At 44.2% G+C, this 24,139-nt stretch overlaps 1 protein-coding gene and 1 long non-coding RNA gene across 2 annotated transcripts in view; one reads left to right on the top strand and one right to left on the bottom strand.

Annotated features, from left to right (window-relative positions):
- plekhh3 (pleckstrin homology, MyTH4 and FERM domain containing H3) overlaps window positions 1-24,139 on the top strand; it is a 154,986-nt gene that overhangs the window by 53,359 nt on the left and 77,488 nt on the right. The window contains exon 3 of the mRNA XM_057860785.1: window positions 18,213-18,307. Coding sequence (XP_057716768.1) covers window positions 18,213-18,307 — 95 coding nt within the window. The remainder of the gene's footprint in view (window positions 1-18,212; window positions 18,308-24,139) is intronic.
- On the bottom strand, window positions 1,187-6,568 carry LOC130931770 (uncharacterized). The gene is made up of 4 exons (XR_009067298.1): window positions 5,725-6,568; window positions 5,350-5,405; window positions 4,889-5,025; window positions 1,187-2,776 (listed from the first exon to the last, which is right to left on the bottom strand). It is a non-coding gene; the product is annotated as an uncharacterized LOC130931770 (long non-coding RNA).

Genomic DNA, 24,139 nt, shown 5'->3' with positions numbered 1-24,139 from the left:
ACGGGTAGCAACCGTGTGGCTAAGTGTGGCTACCCCCCCACCCCCCCCCAACCCCACCCCCCCAAACCACCCCAGCCAGTCGGTGAAAGCGTTACAGATCCCCTCAAGATATAAAAGATGTCATCCAACCAGTTGTCAGTTGACATATTATCACAAATGTTATGAAAACAATTTTTAAAGGTTGAAAAGTTACCTATTGTTGCTTTAATTCACTAGCAAAAAATATGGGCTGGTGTCTAGCACAAGACAAGAGTTCTTAGGCTACGTTCATACTGCAGTTCTTAATGTACAAATCCGATTTTTTGTCATATCTGTTTTTTTGGGCCGTTCAAACTGCCTTTGTCCATTGAGACTGTTCAAGTACTACGCATGCGCACTAATTCGCAATCCAACACCTACTGAGCAAGAAGGACCCGCATGCGCAGAAGCATCAAAACAAATGACTACACGTGCTGGCTGTCATCTGTCATTCCAGGGCGAACATATTTTGATTTCCAAAAAGAGGAAACAATAATAGACATAAATAATCCCTTATTAGGCTTATATTCAAAGTTTCTGTGGATCGATAGCATGCACGCTCTGTCCGTGCATGTCACATACACAAACGGGCAGTTTGCCCCGACTCTCGGCCGTGTAAGCAATCTTGAAATATTGCTCATATAGAGCAGAGAGAAAACCAATCATTCTCAGGCTTATCCTCAACCCATTTTTAGTTTTTATGACTGTTGCCAAGCCCGACCCTTCACCAAAAGCCGTGTTCAGGGCAAGCTAGGCGCTAACGGACAGCTGCACCCCTACCGTAGCGCGCCTTTTCTCTCGATCTTTGATGATTTAATCGCTGCATGAATTCCAATTTGAGAGACTTGCCAGTTCAGACCGCCGTGACAGTCTGGAAAAATGTGGCCCAAATCGGATTTAAAAACCACATACAAAAGTGACCCAGATCGGATTTGAAATCTTCCACTTCTATGAGACTTGTCCCATTCAGACCATCAAGTTAATGCCTCACTTGAGTCAGAAAAACACGAAAAAATCGGATTTGTGCATTAAGACTTGCAGTATGAACGTAGCCTTAGTCTTTTGGACGAAAATACTTAGTCAAATTTTAGTCATTTCAAAATGTTTTCGTCTTTGTCTAATTTTAGTCGACAGTTACTCAAAATATTTTATTTATATAGTCCAAAAATAAAGGTTTCCAACAATTTCAAAGAAACCTAGACAGATGAGCAGATATTGTAGCGTCTACAAGGAAAACACCAACTTTATGACGATAATACACACACAGAATGAAAAGCATTACATTATTTTCAATTAAACCTATCTAGAAGAAATGAAATGCATGTACAAAAAAAAAAAAAAACTTGTCCGAGACTCCGAGCATTTAACATCCTCTAGACCAGGGGTCCTCAAATACAAATGAGTCCACAGTTATTTTTTTCATACAAGCATGGGTCCATTTATTAATGTCTGTCAAGTACAAGGCCGGTCGAAATTGGTAAAGGTGGTTTTCTTTTGACCAAACAAAAATACAATGTACATTCTGATTAAATAAAGATAAATTGACAAAACATTTTTTTGACTTAAAAATACAACAACAACAAAAACATGCAAGTACAATGTTTACACTTGTAAACTATATAATTGACAGGATCTGTCCTTAAGGTGCAAACAATAACTATTGACAGTACATTTTGTAACTGTAAAACACTGCTGGACAAAAAAGAAAACATGTGCAAGTAGTACAGTACATGTTCGCTTGTTCAGAACATAAATGACAAGGTCTGTCATTAAGGTGCAGACATAACAATTATTGACAGTAACTTTAACTGTAAAACACTGCTCAGTGAGAAAAATGACATTTGGGGGTCACAATCACTCAACTCACATCACCAGCCAGTACTTCAGTGCATCTTGTGGTTGATAAATCTGAGAGTGAGATTTGTTTGATTTTTGTCATTTCCTCCTTTTCTTTCCCTTTGAACATTGCTGTTATTACTTCAGTCATAGACTATTTTATTCTTTCTCAATCAGAGGACTGCTTCTTATGTTTGGCCAACACCCAGACACTCTGAGTGAGCACTCCGTTGCAATTTGTTGTTGTGTCATAGATTTAACAATAACCTTGCTTGACTCTTGATATGACTGCTTCAGCCTGTTAATTCTTGCCTTCTCAATTCGGATTTAAAAGGAAACATCTTCAAAAGAGCTGTGCTCTTTAACATAATGGCCTTTCACATTTTCACTTTTTATCAGAGCAACTGTCTTTAAGCATATTAAGCACATAGGTTCAGTACGTGCAGTTGGTAAAATGGACGCATATTTGTCATTCCATTCCTCATTGAAACGGCTATTTTCGTTGTCCACTTTTCTTCTCTTGGTCAACTTTGAGCATGCCATTTTGTTTGATTAGGTCTTCTACTGATGGCATGTGTGGTGTTAGTGAACGTTGCTTAACGTTGTGATCTTGAACATTGCCTGCATGCAGCGAGAATGCCGGGGTAACACGGGGAAATAAATAAATCATGTTTGCTCTCAGTATGATTCACGTTCTTGAATGAAAAATAAAGTACACGACAGCATCTACAAACAGATTACAAAGTGAAAGGTGCGACTCGTGTTTGAGGTTGCGGTCCGTCCACGCTAGCTAGTAGCATGCAGGCGCTCTCAGCCAATCAGCGCATCCATGCACGCTCTCTCAGCAAATCAGCGCACCCACGCAGGCTCTCTCAGCCAATCAGCACATCGTTGTCATAGAGATGACAACAGAAGTGAGAACCTGGAAGATATTTGACCAAAAATGAAACAGAATTTAGCGATAGAATAGTAGCACATAGCGATAGATCAACAATTCATACAAATGATATATGTTGAAAAAAGTTTGGGGGTTTTTCTCGTTTTTTCGTTCGTCCGTGGGTCCACAGAGAGGTGTGCCGTGGTCCGGTCGTGGACCGAGGTCCGCTAATTGAGGACCCAGGCTCTAGACTTATTGACCAGAAATGCCTGGCGGCTCTGCTTTAGACTGGCCAGTATTTTAAGAAGATGCTCGCCATTTAGAAGCTAATGCTAATGCCAGCGCGAATGCTACACTAACACTAGGATTATATTTAGTGTCTGATGATCACTCAGCACAGACCTTTAAAGTGCGTACGACAGGATAAAAAAAGTCTTAAATAGCATTATTATGTGAATTGGAATCATATTTTGAGCCGATTCGACTATATACAACAATTTCGCAAAGCGCAGATGACGAGAAATTAGTTTTTTAATCCGCCGTTTAGCCACGCCAACCATTATAGGGCTCTAGCGTCCCCAACAGGAGGATGACGTCGGCTGGGTCATGGTTTCATCTGATTTAGTATTTAGCCCATTGAGGGGGAATTATTCAGAATGAGGAAAATGCGAAGAAGAGAGCCGCAAAATGTCACTGTTTCAGTCTCTCTATTTCTCTAGTCTCTATTTTTTTTTTTTTTTTTTTTTTTTTTTTTTTAATCAAAGTACTTTTTTTTCCCCAATTGCTAAATAAATGGTATGGTCATGACAAATAACAGTGCGAAATGGAATATGAAGTATTAAAAATGCATTTATTCAGTACAAAATGGTAAAATTACTCCATAATAGTTGTCAGCTGCTGTAAGTTTTTTTTTTTTTTTTTTTTTTTTTGCTTATTCCTCTACGCACGTGACATCAGCGCGTTGTCCCGCATTAAAAGTAGTCCGAGCAAAACGTGGTGCTTAGAGCTGTCAAAATTAAACGATTACTCGAGGTGAATAAAATTACTCGGATCAGTTTTTAAACTCGAATTACTCGAGTTGCTAGAGTATTCGTTTCAGCTCTAAATCGAGTATTCGCCTGAAAAATCTATCGATTAATCGAGTAATCGGATAAAACATTTGTTTTTAGGTAGAGAGCAATTATATATATACATGAGAAAACAAGACATTTCATCGAATATTGAACAATTTTCAGTCATTCGTCTTTATTTTCAATGTAAATTGTTGACACTAGGGCTGCAGCTATCGATTATTTTAGTTGTCGATTAATCGATGAACTAGTTAGTTCGAATAATCGAGTAATTGGATAAGGAACATGAAAAATTAAAATACCTGAGCTGAGCCCTAAACGGTATGAAAAATAAATAAGGATCTATGTACAACAAAATAACAATGGCTAACTTACATAGCAAAAGTCCGCTAGCTTAAATGCTATAAAACGCTTTTTTTTTTTACTATGCTCTTAACAAATGGTTCAGACACATATTACCACAAAAATAAAAAAAAAATCTGAATATACCAATAATCTAAATTACGAATGCATTAGAAAAAACATTAGCTCAAACAAAAACTTGGCCAATGTTGGTCTTAAAATGGAGCAGCTGGATTCCGCCATGTGAAATGAGGCAGACTAGAGGGCAGTGTGTCCACCCAAATCAATAAAACTAAATGCAAACACTTTCAAAATAAACCATTGCAACGCCACTTTAATTAAACGAATACTCGAAGCAGCAAAATTTAATTTGAATCTTTTTTTTCTAATCGAATACTCGAGTTAATCGATTAATCGTTGCAGCACTAAAGTAAATAGTCCTTTATTTAAAGAAAGTTTGTAGTGTTTACTTTGTAATGGTTGTATTTGCGGCCATTTTTTACACAAAGTTGCAATTTCTGATCGGGTGGGAAATTTGACAGAACATCAGGCACACAAAGAGGGCAGTAAGCCGAGTATAGCGCTCTCCCAGCAGGATGGTGTGCAACAAGCCACCGGTTGTCGGCAGAGTGGCATTCTAGGTGGACAAGGAGCATGTCAGCCACAAAATGCAAGCCACCTCCGTATTAAAATGTATGCCATGATCCCAGTATTTGATGTTATACAAAACACGATGTTTACTCACTTCCTCGTAAGTCCAATGGTCCCACAGTTGTCGCACACTTGTTTTGGCCGATCTCAGGGTGAACGGGAACTTTCTGAAACCCAAAAAGGCTCATACGCCTCTCCGTGGTGCAGCTACAAAAGTCTGCAGCCATTTGGCTGGCATGATGCAAAAAATAAACAAATTAATCAGCTGAATACGCTGTCCACCTGCATGCTGTAAAGCAATGCTGACCCGGAGGACGTCACATTCGCATTCGTCCTAAACCCAAGACTGGAGCCGGAAGTAACTCATTTTCATGGCGCAGGATTAATAAATTGAATATATAAAACGATCGATTCCACACACATCCAAGGGGTCCATTTCATTCAGGAGCATAAAACACCACGTGAAATATGAAATAAACATGCTTTTTGATGTCATACGCACTTTAAAAGCGGCATTGCATATTTTCTCTTGCCAAGATAAGAAAACAAACTTACCATATTTCCAAGCAAGCAAGATGGCGTGCAGCCTTGCTTGAGATACAACCTGAACTCTGTTGATGAGGGTGAGGCGCAGAACATATCACATGAGTGACACGACCCAAACACTGCTACGATGCAAGCTGACGTACTTCACGCACAATATGAAAATGTCACGCATTGTAAACATATAACAGAAACAATGTGGCATTTTCGTCTCGTCAGACGAAAACTGGCATTCAACTCATTATTTTCTAGTTTTTTTTTTAGTTTTCTGTTCAATGTGAGTTGTGTTAGGTTTTGTATTTGTTTTCTCCTAGTGTAACTTGTCCCTGTGATTGCCCATTGATTTCACCTGATGTGCCTTCTCCTTGCCTATCCCCCTGTGCTCACCTGTTCCTTGTTGTCTCGTTAACCCTTGTTTGCTTGTGTGTATATAAGCTCCCATTTTCTGTTCACTCCTCGTTGCGTCATTGTCAATGTCTGTGCCTGCGTCAAAGTTGAAGTCCTGTCCTAGCCCTCGTGTTCGTCTCAGTAAGTTTTTGATATTCAGCCTTTGTTAGTGACCTAAGTTATTTGTTGATAGTTTTTTGATCACCACAGCCTTTGTTTTGTACTTTGTGCCTTTTGTTAGTTATCATTAAAGCCTTTTTGAGTTCTCTGCCACCTGCCTCGCTGCCTTTTTCGTTTTCCCTGCATTTGGGTCCATAACAACCTGCCTGCCTGCCCGTTCATTCCTGACAGAATGACGCAACCACTAGTGGACCCAGCGGGAAAAATCCAGCACCGGCGTACACGCCGACGACCATCCGCATGTTCCCCTGATTATATTCTGCCTCGCCACGTTTTTTTAGATTCAGATTTTTCTGATTTTGAAGATCACGATTCATATGATTTCCATTCTGATTCCGACTCCGACCTGGATTTTGATTTCACGCCCTCCGTTTCCCCTGGTAATTTTTCTTTCCACCCGTCGCACTTTATATCCCGTTCTGAAATCTTGGCCAAAGACTCCTACCTGGGATCCCGGTGGGCCATCTATCGGGGACCCCCCCGGGGTGGTCTGCGGGGACGCCCAGGCTCACTGCGGCCTAATGGGGCTATTCTGCCGCCCCTGCCACCTGAAGGCCCTCAGCAAAAGCCTCGGCGTGGCCGTCAACGCCGACGGCGGGCGGCGGTGCTGACGTCGTGGGTTCCCGAAGCTCCCGCGCCGGCTCCCCGCAGTCAAGTTCCGCCAACGCCGGCTCCACGCAGTCAAGTTCCGCCAACGCCGGCTCCACGCAGTCAAGTTCCGCCAACGCCGGCTCCACGCAGTCAAGTTCCGCCAACGCCGGCTCCACGCAGTCAAGTTCCGCCAACGCCGGCTCCACGCAGTCAAGTTCCTCCCGCGCCGGCTCCACGCAGTCAAGTTCCTCCCGCGCCGGCTCCACGCAGTCAAGTTCCTCCCGCGCCGGCTCCACGCAGTCAAGTTCCTCCCGCGCCGGCTCCACGCAGTCAAGTTCCTCCCGCGCCGGCTCCACGCAGTCAAGTTCCTCCCGCGCCGGCTCCACGCAGTCAAGTTCCTCCCGCGCCGGCTCCCCGCAGTCAAGTTCCTCCCGCGCCGGCTCCCCGCAGTCAAGTTCCTCCCGCGCCGGCTCCCCGCAGTCAAGTTCCTCCCGCGCCGGCTCCCCGCAGTCAAGTTCCTCCCGCGCCGGCTCCCCGCAGTCAAGTTCCTCCCGCGCCGGCTCCCCGCAGTCAAGTTCCTCCCGCGCCGGCTCCCCGCAGTCAAGTTCCTCCCGCGCCGGCTCCCCGCAGTCAAGTTCCTCCCGCGCCGGCTCCCCGCAGTCAAGTTCCTCCCGCGCCGGCTCCCCGCAGTCAAGTTCCTCCAGCGCCGGCTCCCCGCAGTCAAGTTCCTCCAGCGCCGGCTCCCCGCAGTCAAGTTCCTCCAGCGCCGGCTCCCCGCAGTCAAGTTCCTCCAGCGCCGGCTCCCCGCAGTCAAGTTCCTCCAGCGCCGGCTCCCCGCAGTCAAGTTCCTCCAGCGCCGGCTCCCCGCAGTCAAGTTCCTCCAGCGCCGGCTCCCCGCAGTCAAGTTCCTCCAGCGCCGGCTCCCCGCAGTCAAGTTCCTCCAGCGCCGGCTCCCCGCAGTCAAGTTCCTCCAGCGCCGGCTCCCCGCAGTCAAGTTCCTCCAGCGCCGGCTCCCCGCAGTCAAGTTCCTCCAGCGCCGGCTCCCCGCAGTCAAGTTCCTCCAGCGCCGGCTCCCCGCAGTCAAGTTCCTCCAGCGCCGGCTCCCCGCAGTCAAGTTCCTCCAGCGCCGGCTCCCCGCAGTCAAGTGCCTCCAGCGCCGGCTCCCCGCAGTCAAGTGCCTCCAGCGCCGGCTCCCCGCAGTCAAGTGCCTCCAGCGCCGGCTCCCCGCAGTCAAGTGCCTCCAGCGCCGGCTCCCCGCAGTCAAGTGCCTCCAGCGCCGGCTCCCCGCAGTCAAGTGCCTCCAGCGCCGACGTCCAAGCTGCCCGAGGTGCCCGTCCCGACGCCTCGTCGCCTAGTCCCTGTCCCGGCACCTCGCCGTCTGGCCTCCGTTCCAGTGCCCGCGCCGACTCCACGCAGTCTAGTGCCCGCGCCAACGTCCAAGCTGCCCGAGGTGCCCGTCCCGGCGCCTCGTCGCCTAGTCCCTGTCCCGGCGCCTCGCCGTCTGACCTTCGTTCCAGTGCCCGACGACTCCGCTGCTGTTCCGCCAGCAGACTCCTGCGACGCCGCTGCTGTTCCGCCAGCAGTCTCCTGCGACGCCGCTGCTGTTCCGCCAGCAGTCTCCTGCGACGCCGCTGCTGTTCCGCCAGCAGTCTCCTGCGACGCTGCTGTTCCGCCAGCAGTCTCCTGCGACGCTGCTGTTCCGCCAGCAGTCTCCTGCGACGACGCCTCAGTGCCTGGTCCGCCCGACTCCGACGACGCCTCAGTGCCTGGTCCGCCCGACTCCGACGACGACTCAGTGCCTGGTCCGCCCGACTCCGACGACGACTCAGTGCCTGGTCCGCCCGACTCCGACGACGACTCAGTGCCTGGTCCGCCCGACTCCGACGACGTGCCTGACTCTCTTTACGATGACGACGACGTCGCTCCTCGCTTCCTGCCACGGCTTAGTGGCATGAACGGCAAAGTCCTACCTCGCCCGGGGCGCCCGCCTGATCATCCTGTGCGGTCACCCAACGTCTGGCGCCCCAAACGCCCACCCGGTCGACCCGTGCGATCGGCCCACGTCTGGCGTCCTGGACGCCCGCCTGACTAGCCCTGACGGGCTAATGTTGCTCCCTCCTTCAGCATCCTTCTTCTCGCCGTGTTTGGGACTTTGTTTTCATCGGGACGTCTGGGATCCGTCCCTTGAGGGGGGGGTACTGTTAGGTTTTGTATTTGTTTTCTCCTAGTGTAACTTGTCCCTGTGATTGCCCATTGATTTCACCTGATGTGCCTTCTCCTTGCCTATCCCCCTGTGCTCACCTGTTCCTTGTTGTCTCGTTAACCCTTGTTTGCTTGTGTGTATATAAGCTCCCATTTTCTGTTCACTCCTCGTTGCGTCATTGTCAATGTCTGTGCCTGCGTCAAAGTTGAAGTCCTGTCCTAGCCCTCGTGTTCGTCTCAGTAAGTTTTTGATATTCAGCCTTTGTTAGTGACCTAAGTTATTTGTTGATAGTTTTTTGATCACCACAGCCTTTGTTTTGTACTTTGTGCCTTTTGTTATCATTAAAGCCTTTTTGAGTTCTCTGCCACCTGCCTCGCTGCCTTTTTCGTTTTCCCTGCATTTGGGTCCATAACAACCTGCCTGCCTGCCCGTTCATTCCTGACAAGTTGTTGATTTAGGCCCCATTACCTCTACTGCCCTCTGGGTTGGAGGAGGACTAACTCCAAAATTGGATTTTTATTTCCTGTTTCAAAACATTAGAGTCTAATGTCTGACTGCGTGCACTGAACCGTGAGGCCCCCACCGTACAAATACAGTTACACTCTTAGTTTTAGTCCTTTTCGATACTTCTCAAAAATGCTTTTCAGCCCAAAAAAAGTGATGGGTGCTTAAATCCGTTCATTTTTCCAGTCACGCTCCAATTTAAGTGCGACAAAAGTGAAAGATAGTCGACAATAATTCAGAAAACAGACATGTAATTCAGCTCAGGGCCCAAACTTTCCCTTTCCCCAAGGTGATGCATAGCTTTTGTATGTGCACAGCTGTCCGGCAGCTACATCCACAAACTGTCCCCCGCCTAAGTCCCCCTCCAGCCAACACACTACGCTACCGCCCCCGCGTTCCCAGAAGCCCTAGCAGAGGCCGTGACGGAGGAGACCCCTCTGTGGGGGACTTCCTGTGGAGAGCAGGAAACCATTTGACATGGGGATTAAGACAGCACAGCGAGTAGCGGCAAACAGCTAGCTAGCTTTGTTGCTGTGTCTGTTTGTCTGCTTACCCCTTTACAGGGCAATCTTTTAACTTCATGGCTGCTATTGACGGCTCTAGACGTCCAATCCATTCAGACTGGAAGGGGCGAATGAACATTCGTTAATTGCGGAATTATAGTTAGGATTTGCACACACAGCTAGCCAACGGTACCAAGTTCCTATATTCCAGGATGCCCTGCGCAATCCGAGACTGTTTGCAACTCTACACACAGCACACGGACTTATTGGTGGCTGTGTTGCCCGTAGGTTATGAGTTAGCCAGAACAGGGCTGAACATTCATGAATTGCCATTGATTGCAGTGAAACATGGATGAACGAATGTTCATTTGCTGCCACCCTCCCACGTTAAGTGGATTAGACATCTACTAGTGACAAACCCTTTTAATTTAAGAACAGCAGAAGGATGATTGGACTCTACATGATTGGATGTCTGTCATTGTCAATGGCAAAGAAAGAGTTGATATTGTGGCTTACATGGCCCACAATGTGATGTCCACATATGTGGACACCAAGTCTTTATAAGGTTAAGCTTTAAATGGATATGAGGCATAAAATGCTTTTTAAAAAGTAGGTTTTTATCACTACAGATTCATAGAGCTTTATATTTTAACTAGGGCTGTAACTATCGATTATTTTGTTAGTCGATTAATTGATTAACTAGTTAGTTCGAATAATCGTAGTCGGATAAGGAACACAAAAAATTCAAATACGTGAGCTGAGCCTCAAACGGTATAAAAAAAATACTGTAAATAAATGAGGATCTAATTACAACAAAAGAACAAGTGGCTAACTTACATAGTGAAAGTCCGCTAGCTTAAATGCTATAAAATGCTATTTTTTTTTTTTTTTTTTTTTTTTGTGCTCTTAACAAATGGCTCAAACACATATCACCACAAAAAACGGCTTAATATACTTATAAACTAAATTACGTATGCATTAAAAAAACATTAGCTCAATCAAAAACTTAGCTTGTGTTGGTCTTAACAGGGAGAAGCTGGATTCAGTCATGTGAAATGAGGTATGTCATATTCACTGATGCTAATAGTGGGCAGTATATCCCCCCAAATCAATAAAATAATGCAAACACTTCCAAAACAAACCATTACAATGCCACTTTAATTAAACGAATACTCGAAGCAGCAAAATTTAATTTTAATCTTTTTTCTAATCGGATCACTCGAGTTAATCGATTAATCGTTGCAGGACTAATTTTAACCCTCTGATGCATGAATTATGATATCCTTGGTCAAGATTTTTTTTCTGATATGTTTTTATTCTACTTAGGGCATGAAAATAATGTTCAATTACTTATTTTTTCAAAATATGATTTTTTCATAAAGTTGCAGACATGTCCAATCCAGTGGTCTCCATGCACCTGCACACGCAACATAAAACAATGTAAATTTACTATCAAAGATTAAATTGAGTTCTATTGTGAATACAGAAACTCTTGATCCTTTTATGCTTTGCATTTCAACTAGTTGTGACTCGTACACCTAAACGCCAATGTCTCCGTTGTTGTCTTGCAGCCACTCTTGTCACTACAGTCATCATCACTGAAGGTGGATGGAACGTCTGTAAACTGCCTTCTTTTGTGCTTTTGAAGTCTACAAAATAAGATAAAATGTATATAGTAATTCAAACTACAGCTAATCTGCACAGAGATGTACAGGTAGTCCCCGGGTTACGAACGAGTTCCATTCCAAGGCTGGCGATGTAAGCCGAATTTCCGCATAAATCGGAATTAATTCTTTAGGTAACCCTACTTACCCCTGAAATTTGCAAAATTACTGTCCCCAAAAACATATATTTTATGTCATATTAATAAGATCAATTAAAAAATACGATACAGTGAGGTATGTTGTGTTAAATGTCGTTATACTCAATGGCTATTTGGGCTTTTAAAAAAAAAAAAAACTTTGGGGCTTCACTTGTGAATTGGTCGCCTTGTTGAGAGAAGGGTGCTGTGGAAAGAGTCGGGAGGCTAGAGAGGGGGGATATCATAGCCGATTAGGTTGCCAGCATCCCCAGATAGCCAGCAAGACGTGCTGTGGCAATGGTAACATCGGAATTCAACCTAAACAAGTTGTGATTTTATATAGAAAAATGCAAATTTGGCCTTTGTTTAGTAAAATTAAGATGATTCTGGATGGTTTCCTTAAGTATTAAGTTTCTTATGTCAAAATTGAGTGATTTATTAGCTGTTGAAAACTTGCACTATTTAAAAAAGTAATTTGCTATTTTGGGCAAAAACTTATATGATATGTTAAATATTGCTATTGAACCTGAAAATAGATGTGATTATCTCTGCATTTGGTGATTTTTGTGCATCTAGTGTAAAATTTGAGAATTTTGAGTTTTGTTATACTTGTATAAAAAAATAATCAGGATTTTATTAGGGAACGACTTTTAATGTTTTGATGTAGCTTTTCATGGAGAATTATATACGCCTAAGAGAGGTGCCTCTTTTGGTTTTAGGTTGCTCGCGGCTTTGGTTTTGAAAATAATAGAAGTTTTTTTAAATAGGCCCCCTATGGATCCGCCCCGAGCCCCGTGTCCCGTCAACTGATAGTGAAGTCTATCAGTCTGTGCTTGATCCTTAGGAACAAAAACCAGGACCCACAGCGGCCATTGAGGACCGGTTTAGACATCGTTGATATAACCGCTCCGCAATCCATCAAGAGATGTTTCTGATATCTAGTGCTTTAACGCCTCACGGCTGCGACCTCTTGAACCTCCAAAAACGATACTGCCCGGCTGGCTGGACGGCGGGCTTGGTGTCGCCCTGTCACATTTATTTTCAGTTCATCTCTCCCGACATGCCAAGGTGATAAAGTGGAGAGAGCTGTCTACAGTGGCGTGGCGGGCTCATGCTTGCTATATGCATTAATTTAGGATAGGGTGATATGGACTAAAAATAAATGTGAGATTTTTTTCACCAAATTTTATCAACAATTTTTGGGGGGAATTGGGGGTTGAGCCATACTGAAACATGATCATTCAGTGCATTCAATGTCAGCCATCATAATAAAATGGATTTGACGTCAATCACAATTCTGTTACTTTTCCATTTTACGATCAAAGAAATAAAAAAACCGAGGAGTAAAGGAACCTTTAACACCGCAATACTTACAAAAAAAGTGTTGTATGTGCACTTATTACCGTAATTTTCGGACTATGAGGCGGACCTGACTATTAGCCACCACCCACCAAATTTGACACAAAAACGGCATTTGTTCTTGGTTAAACCGCACTGGACAATAAGCCGCAGCTGTCCTCACTGTAATATGGGGTATTTACACCAAAATATATTAACCGGTAACACTTGATTTGACAGCAGCATCATAAGACCAAGTGAATCACTTTGAAGCTTTGAACCAATTGACTGCAAATTGCTTCAAGAAGCTTCTTTTGGCCATCACTTCTTCCTTGAGAGAGACAGTCAACCTCTGCTGTCAACACTGTTGTCGTCCAACATGCCTACTAGCATGCATTGCAGCGCTACTGACGTAAATAACAATCAAAATTCGTGTTCTGTGCTAATTATTTCTTCCGTTACTGTTCCAGTTGTTTCATTAATAGCTACATATGGCATTTGGAAACACTTATTTGACCGTGGTGCCATAAGACTGTCATGAGACCATCATAAAGTGGTATGAAAAAGTATATAAACCTTTTGGAATTTCTCACATTTCTGCATAAAATCCCCATTAAAAGTGATCTGATCTTTGTCAAAGTCATACAGATGAAAAAACAGTGTCTTTTTAACTAAAACCACCTGAACATTTATAGGTTTTAAAACTTTAAATAGGATAGCATGCAAACAATGACAGATGGGGGAAAATAAGTAAGAGAACCATCACATTTAATATTTCCATCATCCTGAAGTTGATTTATTTTTGTATTTTTGATCATTGGCTTGTTGCTGCTTTTTAGCTTCAACTGTCTGACAGGCGGTCTCAGGTATTTCCTGCAAAATATCCCGATAAACTTTTGAATTCATTCTTCCATTAATGATTGCAAGTTGTCCAGGTCTGAGATAGCAAAACAGCCCCAAATCATGATGCTCCCTCCACCATGCTTCACGGTGCGGGTGAGGTATTGATGTTGGTGAGGTGTTCCATATTTTACTCCACGCATGACGTTGTGTGTTACTCCCAAACAATTAAACTTGGGTTTCATCAGTCCACAAAATATTGTGTCCAAGTGCCTTTTTGTGAACATTAAACGAGCGACAATGTTATTTTTTAGACAGCAATGGCTTTCTCCGTGGAGTCCTCCCATGAACATCATTCTTGGCCATAGTTTTACATATAGTTGATGTGTGCACAGAGATATTAGACTGTGCCAGGAATTTCTTTAAGTCTTTAGCAGACGCTCTAGGGTTGTTTTTTACTGCTCTAAGTATTCTGCGCTGAAGTCTTGGCGTCATCTTTGGTGGACGGCCACTCCTTAGGAGAGAAGCAACAGTGCCAAACTCTCTCCATTTGTAGAAAACTTCTCTGACTGGTGATTGATGAACATCCAGACTTTTAGTAATGGTTTTGTATCCTTTCCCAGCTTTATACAAATCAACAATACTTGATCGCAGGTCTTCAGACAGCTTTTTGACCGAGCCATGATGCACAGACAATGCTTCCAGGTGTGTGTTCTATAGTGGGCAGGGCAGCTTTAAACCATTCATTAGTGATAGGACACACACCTGACACCTGAAAAATTGTTTTCAACTGCTCTTTCAGTCTCCTTCGGCAGAGGGTTAATTTACTTATTTTTCCCCGTGCTGTTATTGTTTGCATGCTATCCTCATTAAAATATGAAAACTTATAAATGTTTGGGTTGTTTTAGTGAAAGCAGACACTGTTTTTACATCTGTGTGGTTTTGACAAAGATCAGATCACATTTGATGATGATTTTATGCAGAAATGTGAGAAATTCCAAAAGGTTCAGATACTTTTTCATACCTCTGTACTTATGACAGGACACTGCCATGAGCATTAATCAATGCTTATGACCGATATCAAAAGGCAAATTATCTCACTTATGAATGGATGCAAAAGATCCGAGCAGGGTAATGGAATCAGTAACATAATTTGCCGTTTGACACTTAATGACATATGTCATAAGAATTCATTAATCCCCATGATAGTGTCATGTCATTATTATGACAGTCTTACGGCAGTCTAATGAGTCTGCTGTCAAATAAAATGTTCCCTATTAACCCAATAAATCAACAAATAAACCGCACTGGACTATAAGTCGCAGGATTCAAAATGATGGACAATTGTAGCGGCTTATTGGACGAAAATTACATCAATCAAAATCGTTTCTCACAGGTTTAACATATTCTGTCCATTTAGATCACATTGAGTAGAACATGTCCAGTTGTAATTTTAGTGCAAAAGAGATCTCCTCCATTATGAAAACCCCTTTAACGACATCAATCCAGTTATCTGTTGTTGGTCTTTCAGGTTTGAGCCACTTTCTTCTGGCAGCAGAATGTGGATGAGTTTCTTTTCCTTACGGCTAATTTGTTGCACATTTATTTTTGTTACGTGCCACCGTCAGCGGCGTTGATTTATGTTGTTTCACGTCCTGTTTTATTTTGGTGGCTTCCTCAGTTACTCTGTATACACTTTGTCAGTCTTGTCTTGCCTTCCCCTTAATCACCTGAGTGCCCACACCTGTGTATCGTTAGCCCCAGTCCTTTTGTTCCCCTCTTGTTCCTTGTCTGGGGCTAGTGTGTCATTTTTGTCAGAGAAGTTGCAGGATGCTACAATACTGTCTTCAGTTACGTTTTTCGTTGTCACGATTTTGCTCCTAGTCTACATTACTGAGATCTTTTGCCTTTTCTTTTGGACTTTGAGGGACCGTTTATATGGTGACGCTGCAACACCAAGACGCAACGATTGTGTTACGGAATGGCCTCGCCTTTACACGGCGATGGCAAAAACGGCGAAGACATGAACGTTTGATTCCGGCCTTCAAAGCGGAACTATTCTATTGCAGTTATTGCTCCACAATCATATGAATGGCACGCTCTCGCTCCGATGACGTCTGTACTCGCACACGTCACTTTGGGCACGTGCAGTCGCTGCTACTAAACATGCAAAACGGCAAACTCGGTGGAATGTCGGCTTTAGTTTACTGTTTTTGTAATATTTTGATATTCAAATATATTTCATGTTCGCGTCTTTGTGCCAAGCAAAAGAAAAAAACATACGGACGCCATTGCTTCTGGGCTGAATAGGTTGTTGTCAAGGAAGTGAATAATTGGCTGTCACCTTGTAAAACTGCACTGCCCCCTAGGGCCTGGCATGAATACTACATTGTTTTCACACGGAATAGCGTACCGTACGCAACACGTCACCTTTGCTCAGTAATATTCATGACGTTAGCAACTGTTGCTGGGGGGTTAAACTCGTTCATGCGAGATGCATGTAAATAGTGTACAGACGAGATGTTTACTGAGCTAAACCTAACAATTCGGTCCGAAAATGATGTCGCTGGTGCCAAATTCACTGGTAAAGATGTGGAAGAACATACAAATGTTCAGTTAAAGAGGTGGCTTGAGAGGGCTGAAAAGACGGGAAAAAGAGCCGACCTGATCCAGAGGTCGCTTTTTTATCAACACCTTTTTCTTTTGTGCATTGCCTTATGACACTGACAATGACATTCTCCTAGTTCAACAAGCTATCCTTTACCACCATAGGCCCTGTCTTTGTTAGATATTATATCCTCTGTTTGTCATATGTCTCTGACCATTCTTGGGGGTAATTTATATTGCTATTTTTGTGTAGCGATTGCAAATGCTACTCAGCGACAGCCAACGAACACTTTTAATTTGTTTCATTAATAACAAATCTTAAGTCTATTTATTTATTTACACTTCCCCCTTACTAAAGTTGTTTCTTTACCACAGAAAAGATAAAGCTGTTAAATCTAGAGCCTACCTGTAGGCATGCACAGGCTTACCACAAAAAGACCAAGGCCAAACATGGCTAATTTATTTAAATATCCTTATTTCAGTAAAATAGGCCTACATGACTGTTGTGAAATACAAATAAAATTTTAATTTTTTTCAGGTCAATTATTATCTGGCAAAAGCAGCACGGCAAAACGGCACGCTAAAAAATTAAAAATCTAAAATGGCTTACCTCTTCGGGGCAGGCAATCGATCAGGATTGTCGATCTGTAGGACCATGGCCCCCAACAAAATGTTTACTGCATACGAAGGTGAATGGCTTCACCTTGCTGGCATTAAACTGTTTGATCCATTTTTTGGCTTTGGCTTTTGGAGTTTTTGGCTTCGGGAAAAGTATGAAGAAAACATCCTTCATATGTGGATGGTCTAGTTTTTACAAGTTCCATAGCAGCAGTGTTAATTCGGCATGTTCTTTTTCAAAAGATTACCGGCAGAAAACAAGCAGTACTAGCATTGGTTGTATGCGAGCAAGCATCTATGTTGACCACCTTCCGGTTCATGATGGTGACGTCACGCAGCGTTCCGGTCTAATAATAGCTTTCGTGCCGTACGCTATTATGACATCGTTCGAATGGAGACAGAACCAAGATGGAACCATTTATTGTAAATGCAAACTTGAAATGACGTATTCTCACAGCGTCACCGTGTAAACGGCCCCGAAGCTGGCCTGTTTTATAAGCCAGGAAAATGAACCTTTCATTGAAACCTGCTTTTCTCCCCTTGTCTCGTGCATTTCACTCCAGCTTTGTGTGCCCACCATGGTGACAACCTTGTGAAAGCACATAGTGGAAATTTTTATTCATATAATTTTTAATTAACATGTTTAATTTGAAAAAAAAATGCTCTTAAAATAAATATGCAAATAATGATGCATTATTGATGATGTATTAAAATAAAAGAATATATCATTATTGACATCGGGCATCAACATATGTGGACACATTTATATACCAGATGTTAATATTATGGCCTACTTGACCCACAATGTGATGTCCACATATGTGGACGCCAGGTCTTCATAAGGTTGTTTCTTTAAATGACAAAAATAATCACTTGCCCTGTAAAGTGTTTAGGAAATCTTAAATGTTTGACAAAAAGTAAGGTAAATAAAGTGCAAAATCTCCATCTTAAATATTTTTTTCTCCCCCTATTTGTGTTGTCAGCCCCCAAATACAAAGTAAGAACTTCACAAAGAAGCAAACTCTTTCTGATGAAATAATAAAATCGATCACTAGACTCCTTTTTGACAAAAAAAAGAAAAACAACTTAAATGACTTATGATTTCCATCATCTGTAATAAAAACTCAAACTAATTCATAAAATCAGTTGATCACCCTGGCCATGAAACGTCTTGCTCCCTTAAATAGGATCCAAGCCAGCGATGGCTGTTTAAGGGGGGCTTTCTTTAGGTCACTTGGCTGTCATCCGTGTGGGAGTGGTCGCAAGTTATTTATTTACGTTCTGCTCTGCTCTCCCGATGCAGAGTGGTCGTGTCAGACGCAGCTGACGAGATGAAGAGCCTTATCCTGGAGAAGAACAAGGCGGCCCTGGAGGAAGAACCAGAAATTCTAGTCAAAGGTGAGTCAGACTCGTAAAATAAACACCGTTGTTGGCGCTCGCCTCTTCCTGTTCAGATGCTGCTGTATCTGTGTCGGGCGACGGCCTTGACCAGGTTTATACAACTGGAACAAATAATATACAGTACACCTTGGCTGTTAACCAGGCAGTAACTGGTTTCAGTTGAATATATTTATATCGCACCAAGACACTTTGCACATATGGAGCAGCTTTAGAACCCTAATACATTAAATAAGGTCAACAGAACTCCACATGGCCCCAATGTGTGAACTTTAAAAGAACTCTGTGTGAGGCAGCCATCTGTTTCCAGCCGCAGTCGTTCGTGATATGTAGTAACCCGGCGTACAAGTATTACTGAATGCGCATGATTTTAACCCATTGGCTGCCAGTGACTGAGCTAGCCGTCCAATCCTTGTTCAATTCACTGCCACTTTCCCACTTCGTAATGATTCGACAAGTGATGAACTCATTTTAATTCACAGCTGAGGGATGATTGATCACCTCATGATTGGACATTTATCATCATTTGTAGCACTGAAAGAGTTAAGTTTGTACTTTCTGTATGTGTCTATACTTTCGCCTCCAAAAATATTGGAACAGCAAGTTCAAATGCATTGTTTTTGTTGTATACTGAAGACTAGAGTTTCAGATGAAAAGAGAATGATGACACAGTTCAGAATTCCATCGTTTATTTCATGGGTTTTTAAATCAAAATGTGTTAAAACAACCCAGGGAAGATTACCTTCCTGTTCTATTTATATATTTATACTAGGGCTGTCAAAATTATCGCGTTAACGGGCGGTAATTAATTTTTTAATTAATCACGTTAAAATATTTGACGCAATTAACGCACGTGCCCCGCTCAAACAGATTAAAATGACAGCAGTGTAATGTCCGCTTGTTACTTGTTTTTTGGTGTTTGGCGCCCTCTGCTGGCGCTTCGGCCCAAATGATTTAATAGGTTTCAGAACAATGAGCGAGCATGGTGTAATTATTGACATAAACAATGGCGAGCTACTAGTTTATTTTTTGATTGAAAATTTGGAGGAAAAAAAATTGAATAAAACGAAAACATTAAAAGGGGTTTTAATATAAAATTTCTATAACTTCTACTAACATTATCTTTTACGAACTACAAGTCTTTCTATCCATGGATCGCTTTAAGAGAATGTTAATAATGTTAATGCCATCTTGTTGATTTGTTGTAGGGCTGTCAAAATTATCGCGTTAATGGGCGGTAATTGATTTTTTAAAAATAATCACGTCAAAATATTTGATGCAATTAACGCACATGCCCTGCTGAAACAGATTAAAATGACAGCACAGTGTCATGCCCACTTGTTACTTGTGTTTTTTTGTCTCCCTCTGCTGGCGCTTGGGTGCGACTGATTTTATGGTTTTAAGCACCGTGAGCATCGTGTAATTATTGAATTCAACAATGGCGAGCTACTAGTTTATTTTTTGATTGAAAATTTTACAAATTTTATTAAAACGAAAACATTAAGAGGGGTTTCAATATAAAATTTCTATAACTTGTACTAACATTTATCTTTTAAGAACTATGAGTCTTTCTATCCGTGGATCCCTTGAACAGAAAGAATGTTAATAATGTTATTTCCATCTTGTGGATTTATTGTTATAATAAATAGTGATGCACGATAATGCATTTTTCAACCGATAACGATAACCGATAATTTCCTCCTCATTCCAACCGATAACCGATAATGTCAAGTCGATAATTCTATTAAAAGAGTTATGTAAGTATACACAAAAGAAAATATTACTGTGCAAAAATATAATTTATTGCTCTTTTTTTCAACATAAAATATGAACAAGTCGTCAATTCAAACATCTAAATAATGACAGATTGTCTGACATTGTGTAATGGTAAACTTTTGGCAACAATTACTTAAAGAGTAAATACCTAAGTTGCACAAAAATGCCTTTAAAAGTAAGCCATTCCTAACATATATAACATTAATACACTGCAAAACACACCTCCTTAAAACTAGTCAGTTTTAAGTGTAAATGTATTGGCAATAAGTGAAATTATCTGCCATCGCTTCAAGTGTATTTCTCTCAGATTTCTTGGAAGAAAAATAGCTAGCTGAAAATAATCTTAACAGCCTTGTTTTAAGCAATACATTATTATACTTAATCCTAAAAAAAACAAAAACTTGGAAGAAGGAAAGATTTTGAATAATATTTGTGGCTACAGAATATTGATTTAAGAATTTGATTATCTACTGTGACTGTAATTGATCAGAGAAATAAGTTAAATAATATGAAAAGGGATTGCTAATGTTATATGCTTTGTTGCACACTGTAAAAATGATTAATTCAAAAGAGCGAGATGTCATGTACCCATTCTGCAGCGCTTTGTTTACATTTGCGGCTTTCACGACATTTGCTTTACAGCTGCTAAACTGATACACGGCAGTACTATTTGGACGGAGTTAGAGCTCGCATCTGCGTGCGTGTTGTTTTGTGCCTGAGTTTTGTAAAGCCGAAAATAAAGGCAGCCTTACAAAGTCATCTGACCGCTCGTCATTTTACATACTGAATGCATTATTGACTGGCTGACTTCGTTTTCTCCATGTTTAAATTATCATCTCACCACTGTGCCGTCATGATAAGCTTGCTTACTGGACATCAGTTTTTCATGAAGAATGGTGGTCGTATAAACTGCATTATTTTTTTTATCCAGGGCTTTGGTTCTCGGGTCATTTAGGTAAAAAAAAACAAAAAAAACGTGTCTTGTCTCGGCGGCGGTGGCAACTACGTTCGTACCGGATAATCCGCCCGCCCCAGCCGGTTCGCCGCGCCATATTCGGGTCCTGGCTCTGCTCGCACGCCGTGGGGGAACGCTCGAGAAACCGGGGTGTTCGCCGGAGGTCCCGAAGCCGGGGAACCGGGCTCGCCTATGGCGAGGCGGCGGCGGCCTGCCGGACCGGCCAGAGCAGCGGGCTCCGTCGGAAGACGGCTACTTGCCGACTATCGGTCTCCAGTCGTGCCGGTGTTTAGCCTTGGATGCGAATTTACCACCCGCTAGGCCTGAACGATACTGGAAAAAACTATTGCTGCGATTTTTTTGGGGTTTTCGATATATTGCGATATTAAAAAAAATGTATATATATTTTTTTTTTCAAGAAATTTTCACAAGATGACTTAAATAGCTGTTTGGAAAGACTTTAGATGACTCACCATCACCACAGTGTACAGTCATCCCTTGTTTTTCGCGGTTAATGGGGACCAGAACCCGCCGCTGTTATGGTGGCAAGACGGTGTGACCCAAAAGCACAGCAAAGAGAAGTTAGAAATCCAAAGTCCAAGATGTGTTTATTAAACAAAGGAAAATTGGTGAGAAGTGGTGGCTCTGCAGTTCTCTTGAATGTGCTGGAAGGCTGGATTGGCTCAGTATTGCTGTTGAGGAAAAATAAGCACAGATGAGTTGCAAGGTGAGCAAAAGGAAGGCCTGTACTTTTACCATGCGTGGTGAGGTGAAGCTCTGGCACCAAATGTTGTGCAGACAGGTCTCTTATAGTGGCAGGTGGTTGATTGTGGAGTGGAGGCAGGTGTGCTGATTGGTGACAGGTGTGCAGAGCAGAGTCAGTGGGGAGAATGTGAAGGTGAGGAGGAGTGAGCCGTAACAGTACCCCCCCTCCGAGGGGCGCCTCTTGGCGGCCGACCAGGGGCATCAGGGTTTGCCTCGTAGAATTCTCGAAGAAGAGAGGGACACATGATGAGGCGCTTCGAGATCCAGCAACGTTCCTCCGGGCCGTAACCCTCCCAGTCTGCCAGGTACTGAAAGCCGCGGCCACGGCGACGGACCTTCAGTAGACGCCGGACCTTCCATTGGGGATGCCCATCAACCAACTGGGGCGGCGGAGAAGCTGGGGCAGCGGGCATGAGAGGGCTCGAAGAGACAGGCTTGATCTTGGAGACGTGGAACACCGGATGCACGTGCTTCATGGCGGCAGGGAGTTTGAGGCGAACAGCTGTGGTACTCAGAACACTGTCAATTGTGAAGGGACCGACATACCTTGGAGCTAACTTCTTAGATGACACTTGTAGCGGCAGGTCGGCGGAGGAGAGGTAGACCTCTTGTCCGGTCCGGTATACTGGGGCAGGGGTACGGCGACGGTTGGCCCCACGGCAGGAGCGCACATTGGCACGTAGTAGGGCGGAGCGGACCTCCCCCCACACCCGTTGGCAACGCCGAAGATGGGCCTGGACAGGGGGGACAGAGGCTTCGGACTCCTGGACTGAGAACAGAGGGGGTTGGTATCCCAGAGAGGCCTCGAACGGAGACCTGCCGGTGGCGGAACAGGTCAGGGTATTGAGAGAATATTCCACCCATGGCAGATCCTTGCTCCAGGAGGTTGGGTGAAGAGCTGACACACAGCGGAGGGCTGACTCAAGGCTCTGGTTCGTGCGTTCAGCCTGTCCGTTAGTTTGGGGGTGATACCCAGAGGAAAGGCTAACGGCGGCACCAATACCTTTGCAGAAGGCACGCCAGACCTGAGACGTGAATTGGGGTCCCCGGTCGGAAACAATGTCGCAGGGAAACCCGTGGAGCCGGAACACATGCTGGGTAAGCAGATCAGCCATCTCAGCAGAGGTGGGGAGTTTTGGCAGCGCCACCAGATGCACCGCCTTTGAAAATCGATCCACCACAGTGAGAATGACGGTATTGCCCTGGGAAGGAGGAAAACCTGAAACAAAGTCCACAGCAATGTGAGACCAAGGGCGATTGGGCACTGGAAGAGGGCACAGAAGGCCAGCTGGTGGCTGATGAGATGCCTTGGCTCTGGAACAGGTGTCGCAGGCAGCGACGAACTCCCTCACATCCGCCCTCATGGTCGGCCACCAAAAGCTCCGGCTCAGGAAGGTGAGGGTACGTTGGTATCCAGGATGGCAGGCAAACCGACTGGAATGGCCCCACAGAAGCACCCGGGATCGCATCGAGTCTGGTACAAAGAGCCGGTTGGGAGGACAGTTGCCAGGGCCGGGCTCAGCCTGTTGGGCCCGTTCGACCTCGGCTTCTATGTCCAGGGTCACCATCCCTACAATCCGGGAAGCAGGAACAATGGGCGTTGGTTCGGCAGAGGACTCCTCAGGTGCATGGAGTCGTGACAGGGCATCAGCCTTGGTATTGCTGGAACCAGGTCGGTAGGTAAGAGTGTAATTGAACCTGTCCAGGAACTGTGCCCACCGTGCCTGGCGGGAGCTGAGGCGTTTGGCGGCCCGGATGAAGGTCAGATTCCGGTGATCTGACCAGACGACAATAGGTTCCTTGGCGCCCTCCAGCCAGTGGCGCCATTCTTCAAAAGCGGCTACCACAGCAAGCAGCTCCCTGTTAGCGATGTCATAATTCACCTCCGCCGGCTGTAACCGGCGGGAGAAGAAGGCACAGGGGTGTAGCTTCCGGTCCTCCGCGGAACGTTGGGACAAGACAGCCCCAATACCTATGTCCGAAGCGTCGACTTCCACTATAAATGGTCTGGAGGGGTCAGGATGGAGAAGGACCGGGGCAGTAGTGAAATGTTTCTTGAGGACTGCAAAGGCGGCGGTGGCTGCCGGCGACCAGACATAGGGACGTAGAGTGGAGGTAAGTTGAGTGAGGGGCGCAGCTAAGCGGCTATAGTTCCGTATGAAACGGCGATAAAAATTTGCAAAGCCTAGGAACCCCTGGAGCTGTTTGCGGGTAGTCGGTCTGGGCCAGTCAAGGATGGCTTTAATCTTGCGGGGGTCAGGACGGATACAGCCGTCCTCCACGATATGACCGAAGAATTCGACAGAGCGAGAGTGAAAGACACACTTCTCAGCCTT

The sequence above is a fragment of the Corythoichthys intestinalis genome, chromosome 16, assembly GCF_030265065.1.
Source record: "Corythoichthys intestinalis isolate RoL2023-P3 chromosome 16, ASM3026506v1, whole genome shotgun sequence".
NCBI lineage: Eukaryota > Metazoa > Chordata > Actinopteri > Syngnathiformes > Syngnathidae > Corythoichthys > Corythoichthys intestinalis.
This window is presented reverse-complemented; position numbering and strand designations above follow the sequence as displayed.